The following is a 22,247-nucleotide window of genomic DNA, read 5'->3' as shown; positions in this document are numbered from 1 at the left end:
GCATATAAATACATCATGAAGGTGACATAAAGAATAGAGAAAGAAGGATAAGAAAGATAAGTGTCAGCCACGAAGATAATCGATTTCTTTTGTTGAGAGCAAGAGGGACGCAGAGCTTTCCCGCGCACTCTTTTCACTTTATCTGCCGATTATTTCGCACTTGTTAAAGATCGGGGTGCAACCAAACGTTTTATAGTGCGCAGCTAGATGACTGTACGGGTTCCCTTTTTGTGAAGCGGCATGCTCGCGCAGGCGAACTTTCATGCACCTCCCCGTTTGCCCGATATAGCAACGTTTATAATCAAGCGCGATTTTATAGACGGCCTCCGTTGTACAGTTAACAAGACCCTGAACGTGATTCTTACAGCAGCTTTTGCGCGCGACAGTATCCTCCCTATTGACTCTTTTGCACATCCTGGTCAGTTTAATAGGGGCATTGCACACCGCGCTCACTCCTGCCTTGGCCGCAATTTTCATAATGGTTTCGCAAATACGGTGTACATAAGGAAAGACGGCAAGCCTAGATCCTAGACGACTCTGCTGTCACCGCCTTCCAGATCTAGGATTGCCGTCCTTCTATCTGCCTCAGCACCGCGATGCATCCACGGTGGGTGGCATTTCTAACACTCACATAGCGTAAGGGGCGATCACTATGACCAGACGAAAGGTACTCAAGAACTGTGCTATCGCTGAAGGATGACTCATTGTGCATCTCGGAGTCTGTAGAGGTGACCAACTTTCTTGAAAAGAGGGCGCAAGTACGGCGTGTCGATGTGGAGGTCAACGATACGTTCTTCCATCCCCTTCCAAAAGCCATCCTGAATGGGGTTGATGTTCTACGTACAGCTTTGGAACCGCATGGTTCTCGAAAGAATCATAAAGTATACTTGAGTGACGTCCTTTGCTTACTTAATATGTAGCCACTAATAGTTTACACAGAGGAACGCCGCTCTTGGAGAAAGTATAAGTATCGGTTCATACAGCTCGCCGGAATTGTTCGCTATTTCCATGGCATGCGGCACCCTCTCTATTTATACATGTGCAAAGATATAACTATCCAGCTGCGCAACTCATAATGACTTTGGCTTTAAGCAAGCCAATGTCTACCGATATCCAGGGATGTACAGTTTGAATATTGATAGCAAAATTCACCAGCCCTTCCACTATGAGAAGGAAGAGCAGCAAAGCAGTGGTGTGTTTTACCTCAATCGACGCATCTACGTATGTAAGGCAGTATCATTATTTATTTTCTTAATATTATTATCGAGGGACACGGACAACGAATACATCTTTGGACTGTGTACTGATTTATTCTTATTCTTTTATGAAGTAGTGACGTGTGCTAATACCACCGCATGGCAGACGGGAATTGCACAGTATTTACAGCTTCACTGTGAACTACGTAATTAGGAAAAGTAGAAGAAACTCAGCGTAATGTTAGAGTGGACTAAGCAGCTAATTTTATGTAATTTGCGTCAGGATAGTTTTAATAAAGCAAGAGTTACAGCCGTTTTCTGTAACCATACTCCGTCCGTAGACGGCCAAGTATTGACAGAGGACGGGAATTCTGTAACGTCTACAACTTCATTGTGAACAAAATACGACAAGTGAATGAAACCCGCCGTAATGATAGAGTCGTCTTGGTAGCCAATTTAAGTATGATTTTTTTCCCACGATTACCACGTTAGATTGAGAGTCGCAGAGTATTCGCGAGAAACTGGAGACCAAACATTTTTTCGTGTCGACGCGACGCGTAGACGGACAGACATGGACCACCGCCGGAGGGTAGCTATATGAAGCTTCGCTGTAAAAGCTGACGTTAGGCAGAATGAACACTGCACCGAAAAAAGACAGAAAGTGAAAGACAAGAAAAATTGAAATTGCAATAGCTGCTTTCCCATGTTGAAGTTAGCTGGACTAATACAAAGGTGCATCTTGATCTTTAGTCGTGCTGAATAGACTTCATTGACAGGTTCTCCGATTAATTTTTCTCTTTCGCTGCTTAGCCTTCAATTATTTGGGGTCATGCGTTTTCGTAATTCCAGCGTATTTGAAAACGTCATACAGGCAGAAGGCTAAAGGTACACATCCTCTTACTCACCACGTCAGAAACCAGTCTTTAACGCATAATTTTCCCTAAAATCTGCCCCATTAAACGATAAATAAATCATGTATAGACGACGCGATTTTTTTCATGGCTTAGTACAGGATAACTATCTCAAAATTCGTGGTGCTGCACCAGTTTCAAGCGATTTTTGTATGGAAAACCTCGAATGCTGCTTTCGCCATGTGCGATGAAGTAATCAAAATGACTAATCAGGCCATGTGTTATCACACATGCAAGTTGTCACGTAAGTTTTGGTGCTCGCGACTTGCTCAGGAGGAAGAGTATGTGCTACCACTGTGCGCTAACTGCTGCACTACTGCGTTTGTTTTGATAGTCAGACAGTCACGTCACAAGTGGCAATAAATAACCCCTGGTTGGTGTCGTCCAGTAAAATAATCATTAGCTTCTCCTATGTGTTGCAAAAGCGCAACAATAGAAATGCCATTACCGTGTGGGAGAAAATTGGTTGAAATGAATAACAAAAGTCTGAATAAACAAGAAATTGATCGGGAGGTTGTAAAAAGAACTTACACCTCCTAGCCAAATAAAAGTTGACAGTTACTTTAGCCTACCCCAAAGAAGATGAAGGCGAAAGGAGACATTCATTACATTACTTGACATTTTTATTCGAATGCGTTCATACTTCCTATTGTTTTCTCTGACCAGAGGTCGTGGGTTTGAGTGCCTTAGTCAACTGTGCCTCGATTCACTTCGCCTTAATTGACAGCAAAGGTAGTTGGTTGAACTTTCCATCCTCACGATGTCGATCGTAATCCATTTTCGAGATTTGTCTGGTTCGCCAACATGTCCAAGTTGGTTCGACTCCCACAAAAGGCTCGAGTGCCTTAATTACCTCTATCATAATAACTTTCCCTTAATTACCACAACAGGTCGTGCTGAGGCTTCGTCGCCTCAGCTTCAGGCTTTCTTATAAAGGAATTGATGCCATGATTCGCCCTAATTATTACTTAGGGTTGTAGATTCGACGCCCTAAGAATTTAGGTGCCATAACGCCGGACATCAGATTTTTCGACCTACGAACCATCTGAGGCTTTCGCAATAATGATGTCATAGATAACGTCTCACATGCCCATGCTTGCCTTATGATTTATTTGGCCCTGAATTGCCACGTTCGGCACTACCTTGTCATGGTTTCTCTTGTTCTCTCCCTTGCGTTGGTGCTAGTTTCATCACTGTAGTCCGATTTGATCTTGAGAAGCAGCGCAATAATGACTGCCATAACGACGACTCCGGCCACTGCCACCAGCAAGATCCAAACGAAGACGGATGTCTGGCCTTCATGATGAACCTCTGCAGTGGGGGTTGTCACCGGATCGAGAGGTGGCTCGGTCCTGGCCGGCCTTGTAGTGGTTGTCGCTGGGCTGACCATCGCGGAAGGCTTTGCCGGCGTGAGGGCGTCAGCTACTGCAGAGGGTAATTGGGCGGTAATGTTGTCGATTTCGTACACCGCTTGGATGACCATGGTCCTTTCCGACTTGAGCCCATCAGCATTAACAGCGCGCGCAGCCAAGTACACCGTCAGGTGGAAGCTATCGTCGCCACGGGGCGCCGGCCCCCAGTGACGCGGCAGGCTGATGGTCACTTCGTGTGGGGAGCCGGCGGGAAGGGGTTCGAGGCTGCCTTTGACGACGTTCGTCAACAGCTCCTGGTTCTCGAAGTCGTTAAAGAGCCCGTCTGCGTCGGTGCCGCCGCGGATCTCCACTGCAGCAGCTGCAAATGAAAATAGAGACCATACACACACACATATATATATATATATATATATATATATATATATATATATATATATATATATATATATATATATGCCTGCGCGTGTGCGGTGCGTGTGTGCGTGTGTGTGTGCGTGTGTCAACTCTCACGCACCTAGTTTGAAAAGAGCGAAGCTTTTCTTTGCAGATGAAATCGATTGTCTGTAGTTTGCAGCAACCTATTGTGTATTTGCGTTCAGGCGGTTAGTCGACATCGAGAACCCAAAATTTTCGTTATTTGTGGCGCGTTTTCTTTCGCGGTGCTTTTTTTTTCGCAGATAATTTGCGCCCGCGAAAGAAATACGCGCAGGAAAGACGGCGTCCTCAAACGAGCCGAGTGTAAGATCGTCACCTCGCCTCCAGCGCGCCGCCTAGAATAACGCGTTACGTTTGCGCTGGTTGCGAAAGTAATCTATCGAATTGCTGCACTATTGCTTGAGGCTTCAGAAGCCTCTTAGAGCTCTCACTGTGGCGACAGAAAAAACTACCCTACGTTTAGTTGGCCTATGGCCCATCTTATCGGTAGAAGATCGCCGTGTTTTTGCGTGCGTGGGTGCGATATTTCCATCATGGGATGGGATGAGTATGGGATGCAATCACAGCCATAATGGCTGCAAGGTTTGTCGCCAATGTGCGCGCACCCTCACGCGCATGTCCGCGCTTTCCCACGCGCTCACTCGTACAGCGCTACTGGCGTGGCGCCTCCTCTCCTTGCTTCTGTTGTTGGTGGTGCCTGCTCTCCTTACTCCCCTCGCCGGTGATCACCGCTTTCCTGCGTCCACCACGGACTGCACGCGTACACTCGTGAGCCACTAAAGGCTTACACCTTAAAAGACTCGGATCGACATCAAGAATCTCAGGGAGATTCCTGTAAACAAAGTAAAGGAATAGCTTCGAAAAGAGAATTTCAAGATTTTCGGCTTGGTGTGGATATTGAAACCGTGTCTCCGGGGTGTGACTCCGTAGCACGCTTCCCCGGCGCGCACGCCTGCTCCACGGTTCTCGCTGGGTTAATGTGGCCTAGTGCGTGAGTCATTGGGCACGTGACGGCACTGCCAATGAGGAGGAAGTGGCGCCGCTGAACGGTCTTTCGAGTCATGAGAACCCACGTGACCACGTGATGACGTCGCGTTCTCGGCGCTGGACCTGCTGCGCCTTTCACTGCGGTATCGAGCGGTGAAAACCAAGGGCGCCGGCTGGATGCCATGGACGTGCATGCGTCTATATGTCGTACTAAAATTCCTCACGTGACCTGATCTTAGTCGCCTACAGACACGATCGTTTAGGGACTTTCGAGAATGGCGACGGGGGCGCCAAGTGACGCCTTGGCACGTCTGCTTTCTGGCACATGCCGACCACTGGTTGTGTAACGTCTCTGCACTGGGTTCAGTGTTTATTGGCGAAAAGTCATGCACCCCTAGCGGTGCGATACGCCGGCTTGTCGTCTCGGTAAGCTCTGGTGGTACGAGACCAGTTCTGAAGAATTCGGTGGTGCTGACGATTGAAATACTGGAGTGGCGTAGTGCCTCGTTGACACAGTTAGTGAACCGGCACTGTACAGCAACGTCGCCCTGTCCGCTCTTCCCGGCAGCGTCATCACATCGAACACGGACCGTTACTTGACGGGCGTCGAAGGCGGAGGTATCGAACGTGTTCCTGGCCACGAGATCAGTTACGTAAGTGATATCGTGCTTAAGGTGGTGTTTGCTCACAACTATCGACGCGTCCTTGAAATGAGGCAGCGTACGCTTTCAATCGAGTTCAGCGTTAGTGCGATGTCCGTGACTTCGTGTGATTTGCCTTCATCGCGGGCTTTACAATTATACCGTAGCACGTGGACCTTAAAAAGCTCTAATGACATCACATGGTCTGCCAGAATATGCCAAATGCAGAGTAGATGTTTTAGGATTTTTGGCACTAAGGGCGCTATAAGCACAGTGAGATGGAGCTTAATACCGCGCCCCGTGAAATTCAGCTGCATCTCTTCCCGTTTTTCGCACTTTTATGTCTACCAATGGGACGTGAGGTTCTGTACAAAGTTGGGATGAAGTAACGTGTGTGTATATGCGCCCACAATAATTTCATCGCAACATATTTGTGTAATGCGGTGAAGCAAACAGTGTGTTGCGGTGACGGCCTGGTCGTAAGTGTGCCCAAGTTCCAGCTTCGATGTTCCTGTTGCCCTGAAGATACTGCACCGCTCGCTTTGCTGTAATACCAGGTGCTCTAGAGCTCTCTACTTGCCGGAATTTTTACTTTCACATGGTAAATGGTCTCATCATAATACATATCTGTAGTGAAGTAAAACTCACTAATAGTGCCAAATGCTTTGACAGTGTCAGACTTGAAAGTTTTAGAATGGCATGATCAATATACCAGCCCACAGTTTCATGTTAGCAGTTTTATAAGGAACCTCAAACTAATCTTACAGCACAGAAAACCAAGTAAACGCCTCAAGAGTTGATTAGCAAGAAGTGCTTCAAACACTCAAAACAGACGCACCTTAAGTGCTTAAATATGTCTAGCATATTAATGAAGGTTGATCAGGCTTACTGATATTGGTCGCTTTACAGTGAAAATAATAGTACGAGATGAGACGCAAGCGACTCGTGTGCTCCTTGGTTATGCACGCCGCATGTGTCCTAGCAATACCTTAACAGGGTTCTTATTCACGCATGCCTGCTTGCGTCCTCTAAAATTTTCTAATGTCAGAGTTATAAAAAGATGCGGTAGCCATAGGGCTTTAAACTCCACAACTCCAATTTTGTTTCTTTTATACTCATTACGAGCTGAACATAACGCTGCATGACAGCATACGCCTAGGTAATTGCGACATTTTGTGACGGAAGCAGTGTTCACTCAGAGTTGCCTGTTCTAATATTATTCCCAGAACTCTTAAAACAGTTCCTTTTTTAAGCATGGAGCATGTCATGCCTCTCAAGTTAGCTGCTTTGCACAACACCACATGATGCTCGACTAGAAAATTTACCAAGCAATAAGTTACTAGATGTAGCTAAAAGCAGCAAAGTCTTAGGTTAGCATAACCAACAGCCCCTAAAGTTGGTAATTATTCAATTATGGCAAGGAAAAACCAGCCTGAATAAACTTATGTCCGCACTGTCTGCAAACGAACTTTTATTGTTGAGAAAATGCACAGCCTCACGTAAACAAAAAGGAAGGAATTGTGTTAAATATATACGATCAGGTGCCCTTCTTCATATACCCTCTTTTTAATGCAGTGTAAGGGTTATCATGATCAGAAATGCAGATCCAGCACAGTGTTGAAGTCTAAATACCACGAAGCTTGTCCGAGTTGGTGAGGTTGCAGCTGTAGCAAACCACATGAGCACAGCATCACTGCCTGTAGCTGTTAACTCTGTGGGTCATATATGACGGTGATGTGTGATGCTCCAAGGGAAAAAATGTTGAGAGAATGAGAAGAGAGGTTTTGTAGAAGTTAGCAGCTCAATGTAGTGATGCTGCGAAGCCTTCAACGTGTGACACTGGCTAGCAGTCGGGGACGGTACCATCAAACATTGGTAGGTCTCATTCAAGTCACCTGGAGTCATCTTGAGTACAATGTACAATGGACTTAATCATGGGCTGGAAATGAATGCATGATTCCTAGTTCCTGCATGTGTTCAAATACGCGGCAGGTAATCTTGAGCAGGTCTGCAGCTAGGGAACGTGAATGAGCATGTGTAGAAGTAGTGATAAGTGTACGCCTAGACAAATAAATAAATGTCAAAATGCAGTTAAGGATACATACCCCGTGTGTCTCACTTGCGTACCCATTCTGGGGGATTAGCAAAGAATGAACACATACCCAGTTGCACATACCCTATTCCGATGTTGTCTATTACGCCATACAATAATCAGCAGTAGGTTGTCTATTTGTGTACACACCCAGTGGCCCAAGCACTAACAACTATATATGGCAAGAAAACGACGACAGATGACAAGACCTGGGGACGCGGCAAAGAAAGTGTCGGATTAAAAAACTGGAAATATTCAAAGAGGATGATTTGCAGGGAGCTGATGGTGCATGGTACGTTACAGTCAAAAAGACATTCAAACAACTGAGAAACAGCAGAGCTGTAATAAATTTCGCTTACCATGAATACCCCCATAACTCGTAATATTTGTAGGAACAATGGGCCCGATTCTCTTGTACGAAAAGCTTTCAAGGTAGCATTGATCTCTATAGCTATCTTGCCTTGTGTAAACCAACTCCATACTATGCCTGCAGAATCCTTAACAGTACCAGGCTACTATGACATCTGCTGTCCTTTACCATGTTTCCCTCCCCTGGGCAGAGATACCTAAATTAAGAGCGCCGATTAACTGCTCTTTCCATTGCATGACCTATCCAGCTCAATTTCAGTTACTATAAGCCAGTATATTGGCTACAATCATTTGCTGTCCAATAAGTACTGTACAGTTCTTGTCTCATAATGCTAAACCTGTCATAGTCTAATCCACCAAGCATTGCACAGTCCTGTTTGTTTTCAAAATTCTTTGTTATGCACCAAAATTCAGCCCTTGAGATTAGTGCCGGTAGAATGCACTGATTGTGTAGTTTTCTAGGATAACAAGAAACTGAACTGGGCCCTCCAATTCATTCTTATTGGGTGTTATACTCATGATCCAGGTGCCCTGTGACTACTTGGCCCAGGCAAGCAGGTGAACAGGTTCGAGAAACTGTTTACCAACAAAGGTGTCATGCCATAGAGAAGGCCAGTAAATGTTATGGCACCAAAGAGAGACAGATGATCATTCAAAAAAGCGCTTGGCTGCATGAGAGGTGCCAGCAGATGTGATTCCGAGCATAAGAACGTCGGACGTGTCAGCACTGTGTCCAGCAACATCTACAGACACTTTGATGTGCTGGTCTGGGTCCCACCCACAACCACAGTTGGTATCACCTGCACATTGCTTGGCAAGGATGCACCACTGTGGACAACTGGGACTAGAACTGGGCTTCCAATCTGGCCTTGTCTATAGCCGATGAATTTGCAGCTAAGGTTCACGAGAAAAGTGAGCGAGCTTGACATGTTAAACATCGCAGACGCCTCAAGGCGATTATGGTGAATTCCTTTTGACTGTACTCACACTGCAAACATATTCACTACAGCATGCTCTGTTCCTGCTATTAGTTTTGAAGATTCATATAATAGTGCTGCTGCTGTAAGCATTCATAACATAATGTAAAACTAATTACTCTTGTGTTTCCTCTGTTTTCATTGTACTTGTTCCGTCACGGCCGCGCGATGAAGCTACAAGAGAATGCCTCCTGCGCCGAGCAGAGCTTGGGCAAAGGTGTAAAACAGGCGGTGACAGTTGCTGCCACCAGTTTCGTGGGGATGCCACTATTCCAGGATAGGTCTGTGGGAAGCCGCTGACCAGCCTTGAGGAATGCATTCTTTGAGTGTGTTCGATTAAGTTTGCGTCAGGCTTGCGTTTGGTGTTTATCGTCAACTTATTTTGGTACAACCAAAAATGTTAAGGCCGCCATATGAATGCTTTATATATAGTGCAGACAATGAAGCTGATGAAAGTGCTTTCAGGTGCTCTTACGTCATTACTACTTACCACAGTACTAGTGAAAAGAAATTACAAAGAAAAGTATGCAACGTAAGGCAGCTAGTGTCATCTTTTTATGTGGTAAGGAAAGGTAAAGCAGTAAAATGCAGAGGATTAGAGGAACCTCCGAAACTAATGGCACCGCATTTGTGTGATGGTGGTGAGCAGCAGGACATTGTTGTGTGCCCCGAAGGCATTCGAAATACGCTCAACCTAGTAAAAGAGGTCAATAGGTGCAAAACGTGCGTTAGGCGCAAATAATTAAGTAAAATAAATTTTTTTCTTCCCCACTTGAGCAGTTTCAAGTCCCCTAATTTCCAAGACTGCTCTACGCTTCTGATGGCTTGTTCTATATCCGTTGTGCAGAAAATTCGGACAGTGACAAAATTATCATGCAGTGAGGTGTGCCCATCCGAGCCAAACTTCATTATCCCAATATCTGGGAGGGACACCCTGGAAAAAGCTACACTAGGTAACCTAGTCTACTTAGTCTGGGCCTCTCGGGTACATAACATATACGTATGGTGAAAGTACAGTCCACGACCGTCAACCACGGGTTACCCTTCTTCTTACGCTGTTGGGTGGCGTAAACTCTTCATAATGATCGTTTGAGAATGCCGCTCATGCCTTCGCAGCAGCATGTTCCCACGTCCACCATTGCATGCGTTACCTCGCACTTTTCACCAGATCTTAGTTTACGCGCTACCTTCCCTCAAAGCATATGTTCATCAAACCGTCAAGAGCGGTGGAAATTTTCCGTGCCGCCTGCTATTGCATAGGTTCCCATTATGTTTTGAGTAAAAGGATAGTCGTCATCTGGCGAAGGTCCGTGCACCCATACACATGCTAGCAATCGTCAGCGCGTGAAACAGGATACTGCGAGTGCTGCTCCTACGCAGCACACGTTATCGCGCTGGAGAACGTTCTACAGAGAGTAACTGAAAGCACATGAGTTGCTCATGAATCTGGACGGCTCTTGCCCTAATGCAACCACCGTGTTTCAGTGATCTCCGGTACAAGATTTGCGTACAGTCGTCAGCGGATTGAAGACGACATTACGAGCGCTGTTAATTCTGACGTGGCGAACCGTACGAGATGCGACGGCGAGTAACTGAGAGCACACGAGCTATACACGAATGTGATCACCTCCTACTTTAATCACGCCGCCATGTATCAGCGATTCTCCGCACACCAAGATTGAGCACAGAATCTACTTAAGGGCTCACGGTCGCGTTGCCGCATATCATTCGTTGACGACTAGACACAGGGGATAAGTCGCATAAGCGAGTTTTCATAAAATAATTACTTGAGGCAACACTGGCACTGCGATGGTTCTGACAACACGGGGAGGGCCACTAGTACGCGAATTTATCTAATCTTCTTGACCATTGCTTCAGATGTTCTTGCCACTTTGCTTACTACACCTTGAATGTCTTTAATTCACCTAAATTCCAAAGCAGTTTCACGGTTTCTAAATGCATAAGGCAATAAAGATCTTGAGCATAAATAACCGCTACGGAGTGCCACGAATATACCTTTAAAAGTAGGCCAAATTGAAACGTGCCAAGCTTCTCAACGTCGTGGATTGCGCGCGAGAATTTCTTTAGTGGCTTCCATGCCGGTTTTCGAAAGCGTGCTTACGCCTGCCGTAATGGTTTCAATGTCGCGCTTCTCTGCTAGAGGTCCTCTGTTTGAAACCTGCCTTCGGAGAATTTAATTACTTTTCACTTTAGTTATTTTTAACACCGTGGTTTCTTGCAAATGATAAGTTTTCAAGCTCACGGAAATTGTTTAAACACAGAAGGTTGAAGCTTAGGCAAATTTATGTGCTAAGCATGATGCCCTTGCAGGCTGGTCCACCCAATTTGCAGTTCCTGTAGACACTAGCGCCGTAGTTCTCTACGTCTAGATGTTTCAGTGTGAGCAGTGTGGGTGCCGCCCTAAATTAAAGAAATGTGACGTTTCAGCCAAAAACAGAAACCACAATGACGCGCGACATCATCGAGGCCTACAGAAATGAAGTGCTGAATGAAAGCTGTGTGAGTGCGCCATCTGTTTTACTATCTGAGAAAGAAATGGCACCATTTATCCGCTGACGTGCTGTGAGACCCGCTTTCCCCAACCGCGCGATGCGTCATGTATCTTCACATTCTTTTATGTTTTTTATTATACTGACGGCGACGTGGTACGGAAAGGAGCAGTGTGCTTCAATTTCCACGCTTCTGCCTTTTACAGGCTTACCTGGCTTCTTTTCTGGTTCAGCAAGCGTCATCGGTGCAACCATCGCCATGTTTCACACGTGCATGGCCGTTCCCGTCCCGCAACTGCAGTTACCGACTGCCTGACTTTCAGCCGCAAACGAAATCAAGGCCAGATGCAAGCGCTATCGTCCCATCCTTCTGCGCATGGTCTCCTTGCACGATGACGTCACAGCCACGAGCGGACATAAATGGACGGCGGTGCAGCGGTCTCTTCAGTGGGCACGGAGGCACGGCCAGGAGCAGTATGCTTCAATTTCCACGCTTCTGCCTTTTACACGTCTGTAAGAGATATTCTTTGTACGCTAATAAAAATGATAGTCGTTGTTTGGTCCTGCTTCTGTGCCTGGAAGTGCTTGCTAACATTGCCTGTGGTTGCTTTTCGATGCTTCTTTTGTTACTTCGTTCCGGTGATGTGGAAGCGAATGTGGGCCCTGACAGGCGAGCTAAAGCCCTGCTCGATACGGATTCATTGCCTGATGACCCTTCCGAAAAGATCAGTCATATTTACCCTCGTTAAAGACCTTCATACGCGCTCAGCTAATTCCGCTAAAGTCCAGGACGAGGTGGCTACTGATGTTAAAGAGATAAGGACGAGCCAAAAGAAAATCGAAGCTCAACTTACACCAATCCAGAAGAGGCTTCATGAGCTTGAAAGAAAAACTAAATCACTTGAGCTCCTAGAGCGCGCTGTTGATACCATAGAGGACTCAGTCAAGTCGGTTGACGCCCATCTTGGCCATTTAGAATCCCGCCTGAAAGAGCAAGTGGACCAATCTCGACGCAACAACATAATTCTTCGAGGTATTCCAGATTCTCCAGAATCGTGGGAACAATCCGAGTCCAAGATAAGGCCCACCTTAGCAGGTGCGCTTGACACCCTATCGGACAACACGATCGAGCGCGCACATCACTTGGGATCATATTTGCAAAACAAATGCCACCCTATGATCGTCAAATTGTCTGATTTCAAATTAAAATAAAACATTCTTTCAGCAAGAGCAATACTACAAGAGAAAAATTTAGGCGTTAGTGAAGACTTTTGTGCACTTTCTGCACTTTTGTGCAGCCACACGTGAAGTGAGGTGCAAACTATTCCAGTTTGCTAAAGATCAACCTGGCGCACCTGCCTACCAAGTGCGTTACGGAAAGTTAATAATAAATAAGAAAAAATATGTCTGCTACCCCATAAGTCAATGTGTCAAAGAAAACGAGTCGTCACGAACAAGCATAGCTGCAGACAATACAGAGCATGCGCCTGGGCAGTCGACGTCCCCAGCTCGCTTAGTGAGATAGGAACGCGACAGGGCCAACAAACGCAACCTATCGAATACTTCAGTTCTTTTTACTACCATCGGAAGCATTACCAACAAACGCGTTGCACTGGAATCGGCCATCGACACGTGCGGGCCAGACATTATCGTTTTAACCGAAACATGGCTTTATCTACAAATGGGGGCCATGAATTATTCATGAACTCGTGCGACTTTTTGTCTACCGCTGTGACCACGATATACGCCAAGAGGTGGTGTACTGCTGGCGATAAATAAAAGGCTGCCTTCAAATTGCATTAAACTTGCATCCAGTTTGGAGATTGTATGGGCAGTCGTTAAACTAGCACATCAAAAAATAATTTTCGGTGTCTGCTATCACCCCCCGAATTTCACTGCAACATGTGTGAGCGATTTGCACGATGCCATTGATAGTGCTTGCTCCCGTCACACCACAGTGCCAATTTTCTTGCTTGGTGATTTTAATATGCCAAATATTAAGTCGTACAATGATCCCCCAACAGTGTATCCTAACTCCTCTATGGCGCGAGAATTCTTAGAATTGTGCAATACCTTTTCGCTGACCCAAATGGTTAAGGAACCAACAAGAATAACCACATCTGTTTCCAATACACGTGGCCTTGTTTTTACTACCCGAACCGATCTTATTACCGACCTAACATGCTGGCCAGGTATCAGCGATCATTGCCTACTTTCATTTAAAGTTTGCCTCGACTGACCTAAACCGATTAAAAAGATCAAGACATTAAGAAATTATAACAAGGCTGATTTTCTTTCAATTTATAATGAACTCGCAGTGTTCCTTGATAAATACTTGCGTGAATTTGAATGCCGTAATGTTCAGTCAAACTGGAGTATCTTTTTCATAAAGTGATTTAATTACCAGATAGGCAAATCCCTATTTACACGATCACCTCTAATTCGAAAAACCATGGTATAATCATCAGCTAAATCGCTTGTCTAATAAAAAAAGCGCCTGTTTAAATCGGCTAAACTAAGCCCTACCAATGTTCGTTGGTCAGCCTGCAAACAGAGTGCCGATGAGTACGCACAGGCCCTAAAAGACGCCAAAGATAACTTCATAAGCAGCACATTACCTCGTATGCTTAAAACTAACCCTAAACAATTTTGGCACATGATTAATTTTAAAGACAATATTATAATAGCGCTCAGTGACGTTAATGGTGACGCTATACCAGCCAACCAGTGTCCCGGAATAATAAATGAGGTTTTCGCAACACATTTCTCGTTACCTAGCAATTCCACTCCGCCACACCTACGACCATATGATCTTGATGTAATGTTCCTTCTAATTATCAGCTATGATAATGTCGCAAGCATAATTAGGTCACTAAAACCATCCTCTGCGCCGGGTAGTGATCACATTGTTGTGAAATTTCTTCAAAGCACAGTTTGTTATACATCAATCATCTTAACTAAAATTTTCAAGCAATCATTGCACGATGGTTTTCTTCCATCCGAATGGAAATTCGGGAAGGTAATTCCAATTATAAATAAGGCAATAAGCATTCCCCTCTAAACTACAGACCGATTGCGCTTACAAGTATACCTTGTAAGATACTAGAGAATACCTTGGCTTCTCATCTTGCTACTTTCTTGGAGTCGAATTCATTTTTCGCACCATCACAGCATGGATTTCGCAAATCATACTCGTGTGAAACCGAACTAACACTTTTTGTACACGAACTAAACACCACTCTTGACAATAGGTCCTTGGTTGACTGCATCTTCCTTGACTTTGCTAAAGCCTTTGACAAAGTGTGTCACAAACTGCTCATCTATAAATTACGACTACATAAGCTCGATCCCTGTATTTTAATCTGGATTGAAAGTTTTCTTGCTAATCGTTATCACTTTTTTTCAGCTAACGGCGCGAATTCAGAAGAATGCACAGTCAATTCTGGTGTACCGCAGGGCACTATATATCTATCTACCATCTATATTAACGATTTACCATCCTGCGTTTCCTCATCCGTTCATTTGTTTGCCGATGATTGCGTAATTTTCCGAGAAATGACAAGTTCAAATGACGCCGCTCTTCAAGCTGACATTAACGCAGTCTTTGAGTGGTGTAATACATGGCTTATGGAACTAAACATTAAAAAAGGCAAATTCAAGCGAGTGTCGAGAAAGATTACTTGTTTACCAACTTATCACTTAAACAATTCACTAATCGACAGCGTATCTTCATATAAGTACCTCGGAGTTCACATCAGTAGCAATTTAATATGGGATACACGCATTTCTCATGTTGTCTGCAACGCTAATCGCATGCTCGGATATCTTCGTCATAGCTTTGCAAAATCACCTTCGTCTCTCAAACCAATGCTATACAAAACACTCATTTGCCCTCAGTTAGAAGATGCCGCTTCGGTTTGGGATCCGCATTAAAATACTTTGGTACATACGCTTGAAATGGCGCAAAATGATTCGGTCCGTTTTATACTCTCTAATTACAGTCGAATCTCGAGCATCACGGTAATGAAAGCTATCCTTAATCTACCTACGCTTGCTTCTCGACGTACGATGCTTCACTTAAGCCTTTTTCACAAACTGTATCGTCATCCCTACCTGCATGATTTACTAATACTTCCTCCCCATTACGTTTCGCACCGTTTAGATCATGCTCAAAAAGTTGGCACTCCGTTGTGTAAAACATAAACATTCCTACATACCACGCACATCAAAGGATTGGAATTGCCTTCCCAAATTGGTAGTAACAGTTTCAGATCATGAAAAATTTTTGAACTCATTACCCATGCTCTCTAACATCTTACTTTTGTCTTTCTTTTTATAGCTATTATTGTATAATTCGAAAAACTGGACTGCTTCTTTGTATATATTTAGTATTTTTGGTAACATGTATTTTGCCTCTTCATAACTGCTATCGCATAATTAGAAACATTGTGCTGCTTCTTGTAGTTAAAATATTGTTGTTCTTCTATGCTTTGTACCACTCCCCTCTGTAATATCTGCTGACCCTGAGGGTATCATAAATAAATTAATAATTAACTAATTACTAATTAATTAAAATTAGCGTATTTGCATGTACTTCCTTCATCTCAGTAAATTCAGTTGTTGGCGCTACGTGCGGCTCTCGTCTGCATCTTTTGCGTCCTCGCCTTTCGCGCTGTTCCCTAGATCAAGACGTTGAATCAACTAGCCGACACATTCACTTTATTACATCCCTCTAGGGACTCTGTAACCGGCGCTAGCCGGATTCAACCCGCGACTCCGAGATAAGCAGCACGACGCTATCCCCACCCGGCTAGCGTTGCGCCTGATAGCAGGCGCTTTATCTAAGTTTATCTAAGTTTATCTAAGTTTATCTAAGTAACATAGGTTTTCGAGAATCGCTTGTGGCCTGCAGATCAAATCGACATATCCAGCTGGAGTACTCGCATAGGGCATTACTTACAATGAAGAAAATAGTGCTGTAGACAAATTAACACGTTTTCACTAATCTACCAGTCGACCAATTACATTAACGCACATATAGCCATATAACAATTGAACCTAGAGATTTCACTAGGCACATGCGCTTATAACAAATTTTTAAATTAGCACTACTTTTCAGATGAATCCAGTCAAACTGGCAGTAAGAAATGCACTGTTATTCCACTTACCTTTATCACAAACGGTTTTTTAATGTTATCAAACAGAAAAGTTACTGGAACACCAGTGCATTGTTCCATATTACCATCTTGTAGTCTTTTTAATCATCAGAATGAAACTAATCATCATTCTACTTTCGCTTCAAATTTTCGGAACTCTCGTCTAAAAACTGCTGTAATCAACAGAATTCATTTTAAGTGAATATGACTGTCGAAATGGCCAACTTCAATTAGCAAATTGTAGTATGTGCCCTAAAGTAATTAGTTTCAGCTCATTAGCCAAAGTTAGTTAACTGTTTAAATATCCTCCCTACTTCCGAAGTGTATTAAAGTTTACAGATTTTCGTGAGCTTTTCAGAAATTTATGTTTACGTTACAAAGACGAAGAGTGAATTTTAGTATTTCACAATTATCGGCTGTTTTCACTCAGCATGATTCCAATATATTGGACACTGGAACTCTACCCAGTCATTTTGTGGTAGTAGATAAACAGTAGCAAAGGGCAAACTTAATATAGCAAATGGCTTCAAAAGTGCAAACTCTGTTCAATTATCAAAATTTCATTAGAGAAAAAGAACGAGCGATAAAGTATGAGGCATAGAACTTACTTTTTGGCGGTTGCCGTAGAAAGCTGTGCTGCTGAATGCCGCCATTGCGAACACCCCTGATGGCCAAACTACTAATGCATCTTCAACAAAACTTTATAGATGGCGCTAGTAGGTATCTAAAATATTGGACAATTTGGTTTTACGGGCTAAAACGTGCTGCCCCCTGGATAGTGACGGAGTATTTGATGTCCAATATATTGAACAAAGGCCCCATAGCAGGCAATAAGGAGGATATAGTTTTTTTTTATTTCTCATGAAATAATATCTGCCACTCAGGGTAATCTATCGCAGTATTTGCCAAAGACGATACAATATTTGCCAAAGACTTGCCAAAGACGAGATTTGATAAATTGTTAGCGATAAAAAGCTGTACTCATATAACTGAAGTACCTGGCAGTGTGAGCCTTGCATGGACAATGCTTTTGTATTACGGCCAAGATAAAAAATTGCTTCGTTTATTAGTCGAAACATCGTTTTTTCGTTGTTTGAGTGCAATACATTTTCTTTAATTTGTTTTGAGGCTGTCGTGGTCGTACTCGAACCATTATCTGAATAAAACTTTCGATTGCTATGGACAACTCTCATCATGCGTTCGTAGTTATAATTACACGTTCGCTGCTTACAAAGTCCTTGAACGAAGTCCCGCATCGATCGGGGCGAGAAAGCTCCTCAATAAAAAGTGCGATGCAAATTATTATTTGCATCGCACTTATTTACTGCCGAGGTTTCTCACCCCGATTGATACGCGATCAAGGAGGGTTCCTATTCGTACGAGTTACAAACATTTACGCTCCATCCTCGTAGGCATCGGCTGGTCACACATCGTCAAAAAACAAAAAAAATTAACCCCGACTGCACTTTTGTGCCACACAGCGGCGCATTCAGACCGATAGCTGACGAATTTCGAACTACAGTGTCATTGCGGCGTCCCAGTTTTGCGACGCATTTGGTAGAATTACAGACAGGCCGCCGCGAGCTAGTATTCTCACTTTCTATGAACACGCTACGACATGGAAAGCCTACCTTATGAAAGTACATTCGTTTGCATTATTTATTTATTTATTTATTTATTTATTTATTTATTTAATATTTATTTATTTATTCGTTTTTATTTATTTATTATTTATTTATTTAAACACCTTCAGGCCCCGAGGGCATTGCAGAAGGGAGTGGAATGCGCGAAAAACGAATGTCTATAACACCGAAATGCTGCAATACAGAAAACAAGAACAGGAAAAGGTAACCATGCTGCATTAAAATGCAGATTACTGAAAATAAACAAGATCTTCAATAGCAGATTTAAACAAGTAAGTGTCGGTAATTGCTCCATTTGAAGTGGTCAGGCGGTTGCAATCGTTACTTCTTTTAGGAATGAATGAGTAAATATATCAGTTAGTCCAAGAAAACGAGACGCCTACTTTATGAAGGTGAGCTCTACGGGATGAAATGTACTCTGGCTCATATGTAAGGACTTCTTTAATATGGCAATGATGATATTTTTTGTTACAGAGTGCTAACCGAGACACCTTCTTTCGTAAGGGAAGAAGAGACAGGTTCAAACTAGTTTTAATGGTAGACACACTAGACAGACAAGAGTAGTTGTGAAGTACGAATCTTGCGCATAGATTTTGCACCAATTACAAAGTTTGAATGATAGACTAAAGACCGGATCACACACCGAGCATGCATATTCAAGTTTTTGGCGTGCGAGCAATTAATAGAGTAAAAGTTTTAATGAAGATGGTGCCATAGAGTAATTGCGGCCTAAATACCCAGCATACGATTGTCATCGTTGACAATGAAGCTAATATGTGTATGGAAGAACAGAATATTGGTTACGAAAACATCTTCAGAATCATCAAATCGATGCCAGGGTGCTCTCTTCGTATGCTGAGCACAACTAAAACCGAGACTTCCAAACAAATGAAATACATTTTTGATGCCTACAGCATAATATTAGTAAATGCAATACAAGAAAGTCAACTACGTGTGCGTTGTTCATAGGCATTTCTTGTGTTCATTTTCCAGCAGGGCACCATTGTGAACACTAAATAAGAAAGCAAGGCGACACTTCGCTCACTAGCAATTAACGTGTTTAAAATATTCGGCAATATCTCGGCTTGCATTATTCGCGACACTCGTCACAAACTCAGTGTCCTCGACGCTAGTTACGCGCAAAAGAAAAAAAAGGAAGCGAAAATTCGTGTTGCTTCTGTGACCAGCACTAACCTTCCTGCTGAGTATTCTGAAGCAACGTCTCCGTGTGTTCGTGAGTTGCGTTCACAGACATTACGCACCTTTTCCATTTGTCATGTGAGCCCCAGGCCAAATCCATATAAGAGTGATGACAGGCGTTCTGTCCTTCTCAACGTGCCCAATGGTACTGTGAAAGGCGATGATTCTACCAGGAGGAACATCAGCCTCGTGCAGGTTACTGGTGACCTTGAATGAACCGCAAGCTATGACCCTTTGGAATGGGGGCGTGGGCTCAACGTCATCCAAAAAGTAGTGGGCTGGTGGGTACTTTGTTGGCCCCGGTACGAAGTAGCTGAGGTTTACCCGCACCGTTCCCTCTGGAAGCAACATAGACACAGTGTTACTGTATTGTCCACATAGCGTAGTGGTAGTAACATAGTATTTACAACCTAGCGACTGCATTATCTCCAGAAACAACCAGTTCAAATAGCGTCTGCTAAGCTGATCGCTTCTGGAATGCATACGTGACCCCCCTACCCCCTACCCCCCCCCCCTCCCCAGCGCACACCGCCACAAATACTCAGGTCACACAGATGCAGGCAATGACTATCATCCATTGTGCTTCTTTTTGCGGCGTAACTGCTATTCTCCAGTTGCTCGAAAGTTTTCGTGGCATGCTAACGACAAAAAACCTCAAACTCAAAAAGGGTTTTTGTTGGTGTTTTCACGTAACAAAACCATGTTATTTTCTCGTATATTCGAATTACAATTTGATGGTGTCATGTCCGCAGGTTGTGTACAAGTCGTACGACTTTTTTGACACATTATACTTCGAGAAATTCAATTTGTCCAATAACTGCAAAAATAAAGACGAATGACGATGGACCTCAAACGGCAGCTCCAAAAGGGCATTGTATTTCAGCTCATGGGTAACAGCATTGTTTTCTCGTATATTCATATAACAACGCGAAGCTACAGTGTCTGCAGCTTGTGCATAAGTCGTACTTTACGCATTTTCCGACGCTATTTGCCTTTAAACACAAATTTTGTTCAATAAGGCAGTTGCGATTGGCGGATGGCCTAGAAGAATGATGATGTACGCTGCACTTTCGCGCATGCGCGTGCCCGCGTGACGCACGACGCCTGTGGTGGTGGTGGTGCTTGCGCAACGCTGTTTAACGTCTGGTGGGGTGACGGTACCTGTAAGTGACGGTACCTGCAATTGAGGCGGGCATTTTTCTTTCATGACCACCCCTCATGCACGCTGATATCTGTTTAAGTTTAGGCGGTTTAATTGTTGTCAGAAAAAAAAATCAACTCATCCCCTAGTGGTTCACATCTATCGAAGACATGTCTGCTTGAGCGAGTTGGGGTTCAGAGTGGGACGGAGTAATTGCGCACGGCACTCTATCGCGTCACGTCTCATGTGACGGGAGTAAGAGGAGCGTGCGGCTGCTTACAATGTTTCGCCCGCTATCTTTGGGGTCGGCCAACACATTCCGACTGCACGTACTGGTGAGATGGATTTAGACTGCACTACCTGCGGATCTCCACTCGAAAGAGGCACAAACATACCAAATAAGAAAAGGGAAGCGTTCTCGCTTATATAGGCTTTGTTTTTAAAGAAGGACGTTTGTTTAAAGAAGGTTTTTTAAAGAGTTAAGCAGACAATCCAGGCATTGCGCTTGTCGTCCCGCTGCGTGTAGTGTACTGAATAATGCTTGCACCGGACAGCCATTTGTGTGCTGCCACATTGCACAACCCATCGCACTGCTTCTCGGCCCCACAAGGCCCCTACGTGCTGTTACGAACTTCCAACCGGTGCCGCCTGTGTTACGGACATCCAACCGGTGCCAGCAGTGTTACGAACTTGCACCGCTGCACCACGATAACGGCTTTGTGGTCCCGTAGCGCTCGTCACCCGTTTCGTGACAGAGCGTTGGTAGCGAAGACTCCGAGCCTGGCGTCGATGAGAATAACAAAAGGGACTTTATACATTATATACAGGTTATCATACAGGACATGAACGGATCGGCACTGGGGCCGAGAGCTCACACAAACGCGACTGTTCTCGCACGACGGCGTCCGGCGAAAACGCGTGACACATCTCACCCCAGTCGGGAGCGACCCTCTCTCCAGGTGGGGTCAGCGGATCCTGTTTTTCAGGCGGCTTGTCACTGCTTTTATAATCCCCGAGGCCCATTGTCACTCAACCGGCCCAATACAAAGTCAGCACACGACGGTCGTCCGAGGGGTCCAACCAGCGACCGCGCTGGCCACTCGGTTCAAAGTTCGCGCGCGCGGTGACCTCCAGGCAAGGGAGGTGCGGCGCCGGGCCGTCGGGCACACGCGGGCACGTCAAAACACGCTGCTCCGCCGAGGCTTCTCCCGCACGAAGGCGCAGCATCTTGACTTGTGAAGGGAGAATTATGGCGCTCGCAGGATAGATTCCGCATCTTGCAGATTCGGAATCCGGGCTTGTGGTAATGGCACAACAGCATCCCCGCCCTCAGATAAGGCGCCGGGAAGACGAGCTGCCTCCACGTGGCTCGGATGCCAGGCGCGCACGTTCGTCAGGCTCGTCCAAGTTCACGTCCAGTGTCGGGACGCCAGGTAACCTCACGTGCCCAGGTCCGACTCGCCAGGACAGGAGCTCTGCTCACCACGTCGTCGCCAAGGCACCTTGACCAGCTCCGCTCGGGTCGTTCCTAAGACCTTGCTTCTCGCCGCTGGTCCCGCTTGGTCGTTCTGCAGCTTGCAAAACCGACCGGCAAAAGGCAACACCCAACACGAACA

General features: G+C 44.7%; 1 protein-coding gene across 4 annotated transcripts in view; it reads right to left on the bottom strand.

Moving 5' to 3' along the window:
* Nucleotides 1–2,794: 2,794 nt before the first annotated feature.
* LOC135897120 (calcium-activated chloride channel regulator 1-like) overlaps nt 2,795–22,247 on the bottom strand; it is a 255,364-nt gene continuing 235,911 nt past the window's right edge. For 3 of the 4 annotated variants that reach the window (XM_070520850.1, XM_070520851.1, XM_070520852.1), the window contains exons 16-17: nt 19,553–19,828; nt 2,795–3,838 (exon numbers count right to left, since the gene is read on the bottom strand). In XM_070520850.1, coding sequence (XP_070376951.1) covers nt 3,246–3,838; nt 19,553–19,828 — 869 coding nt within the window. In that variant the 3' untranslated portion in view covers nt 2,795–3,245. The remainder of the gene's footprint in view (nt 3,839–19,552; nt 19,829–22,247) is intronic. The other variant, XM_070520853.1, reaches the window with a different exon arrangement.

The sequence above is a fragment of the Dermacentor albipictus genome, chromosome 6 (assembly GCF_038994185.2).
Source record: "Dermacentor albipictus isolate Rhodes 1998 colony chromosome 6, USDA_Dalb.pri_finalv2, whole genome shotgun sequence".
In the NCBI taxonomy this organism is placed as follows: domain Eukaryota; kingdom Metazoa; phylum Arthropoda; class Arachnida; order Ixodida; family Ixodidae; genus Dermacentor; species Dermacentor albipictus.
The sequence above is the reverse complement of the archived record's forward strand: the minus strand, read 5'-3'. Positions and strand labels throughout refer to the sequence as shown.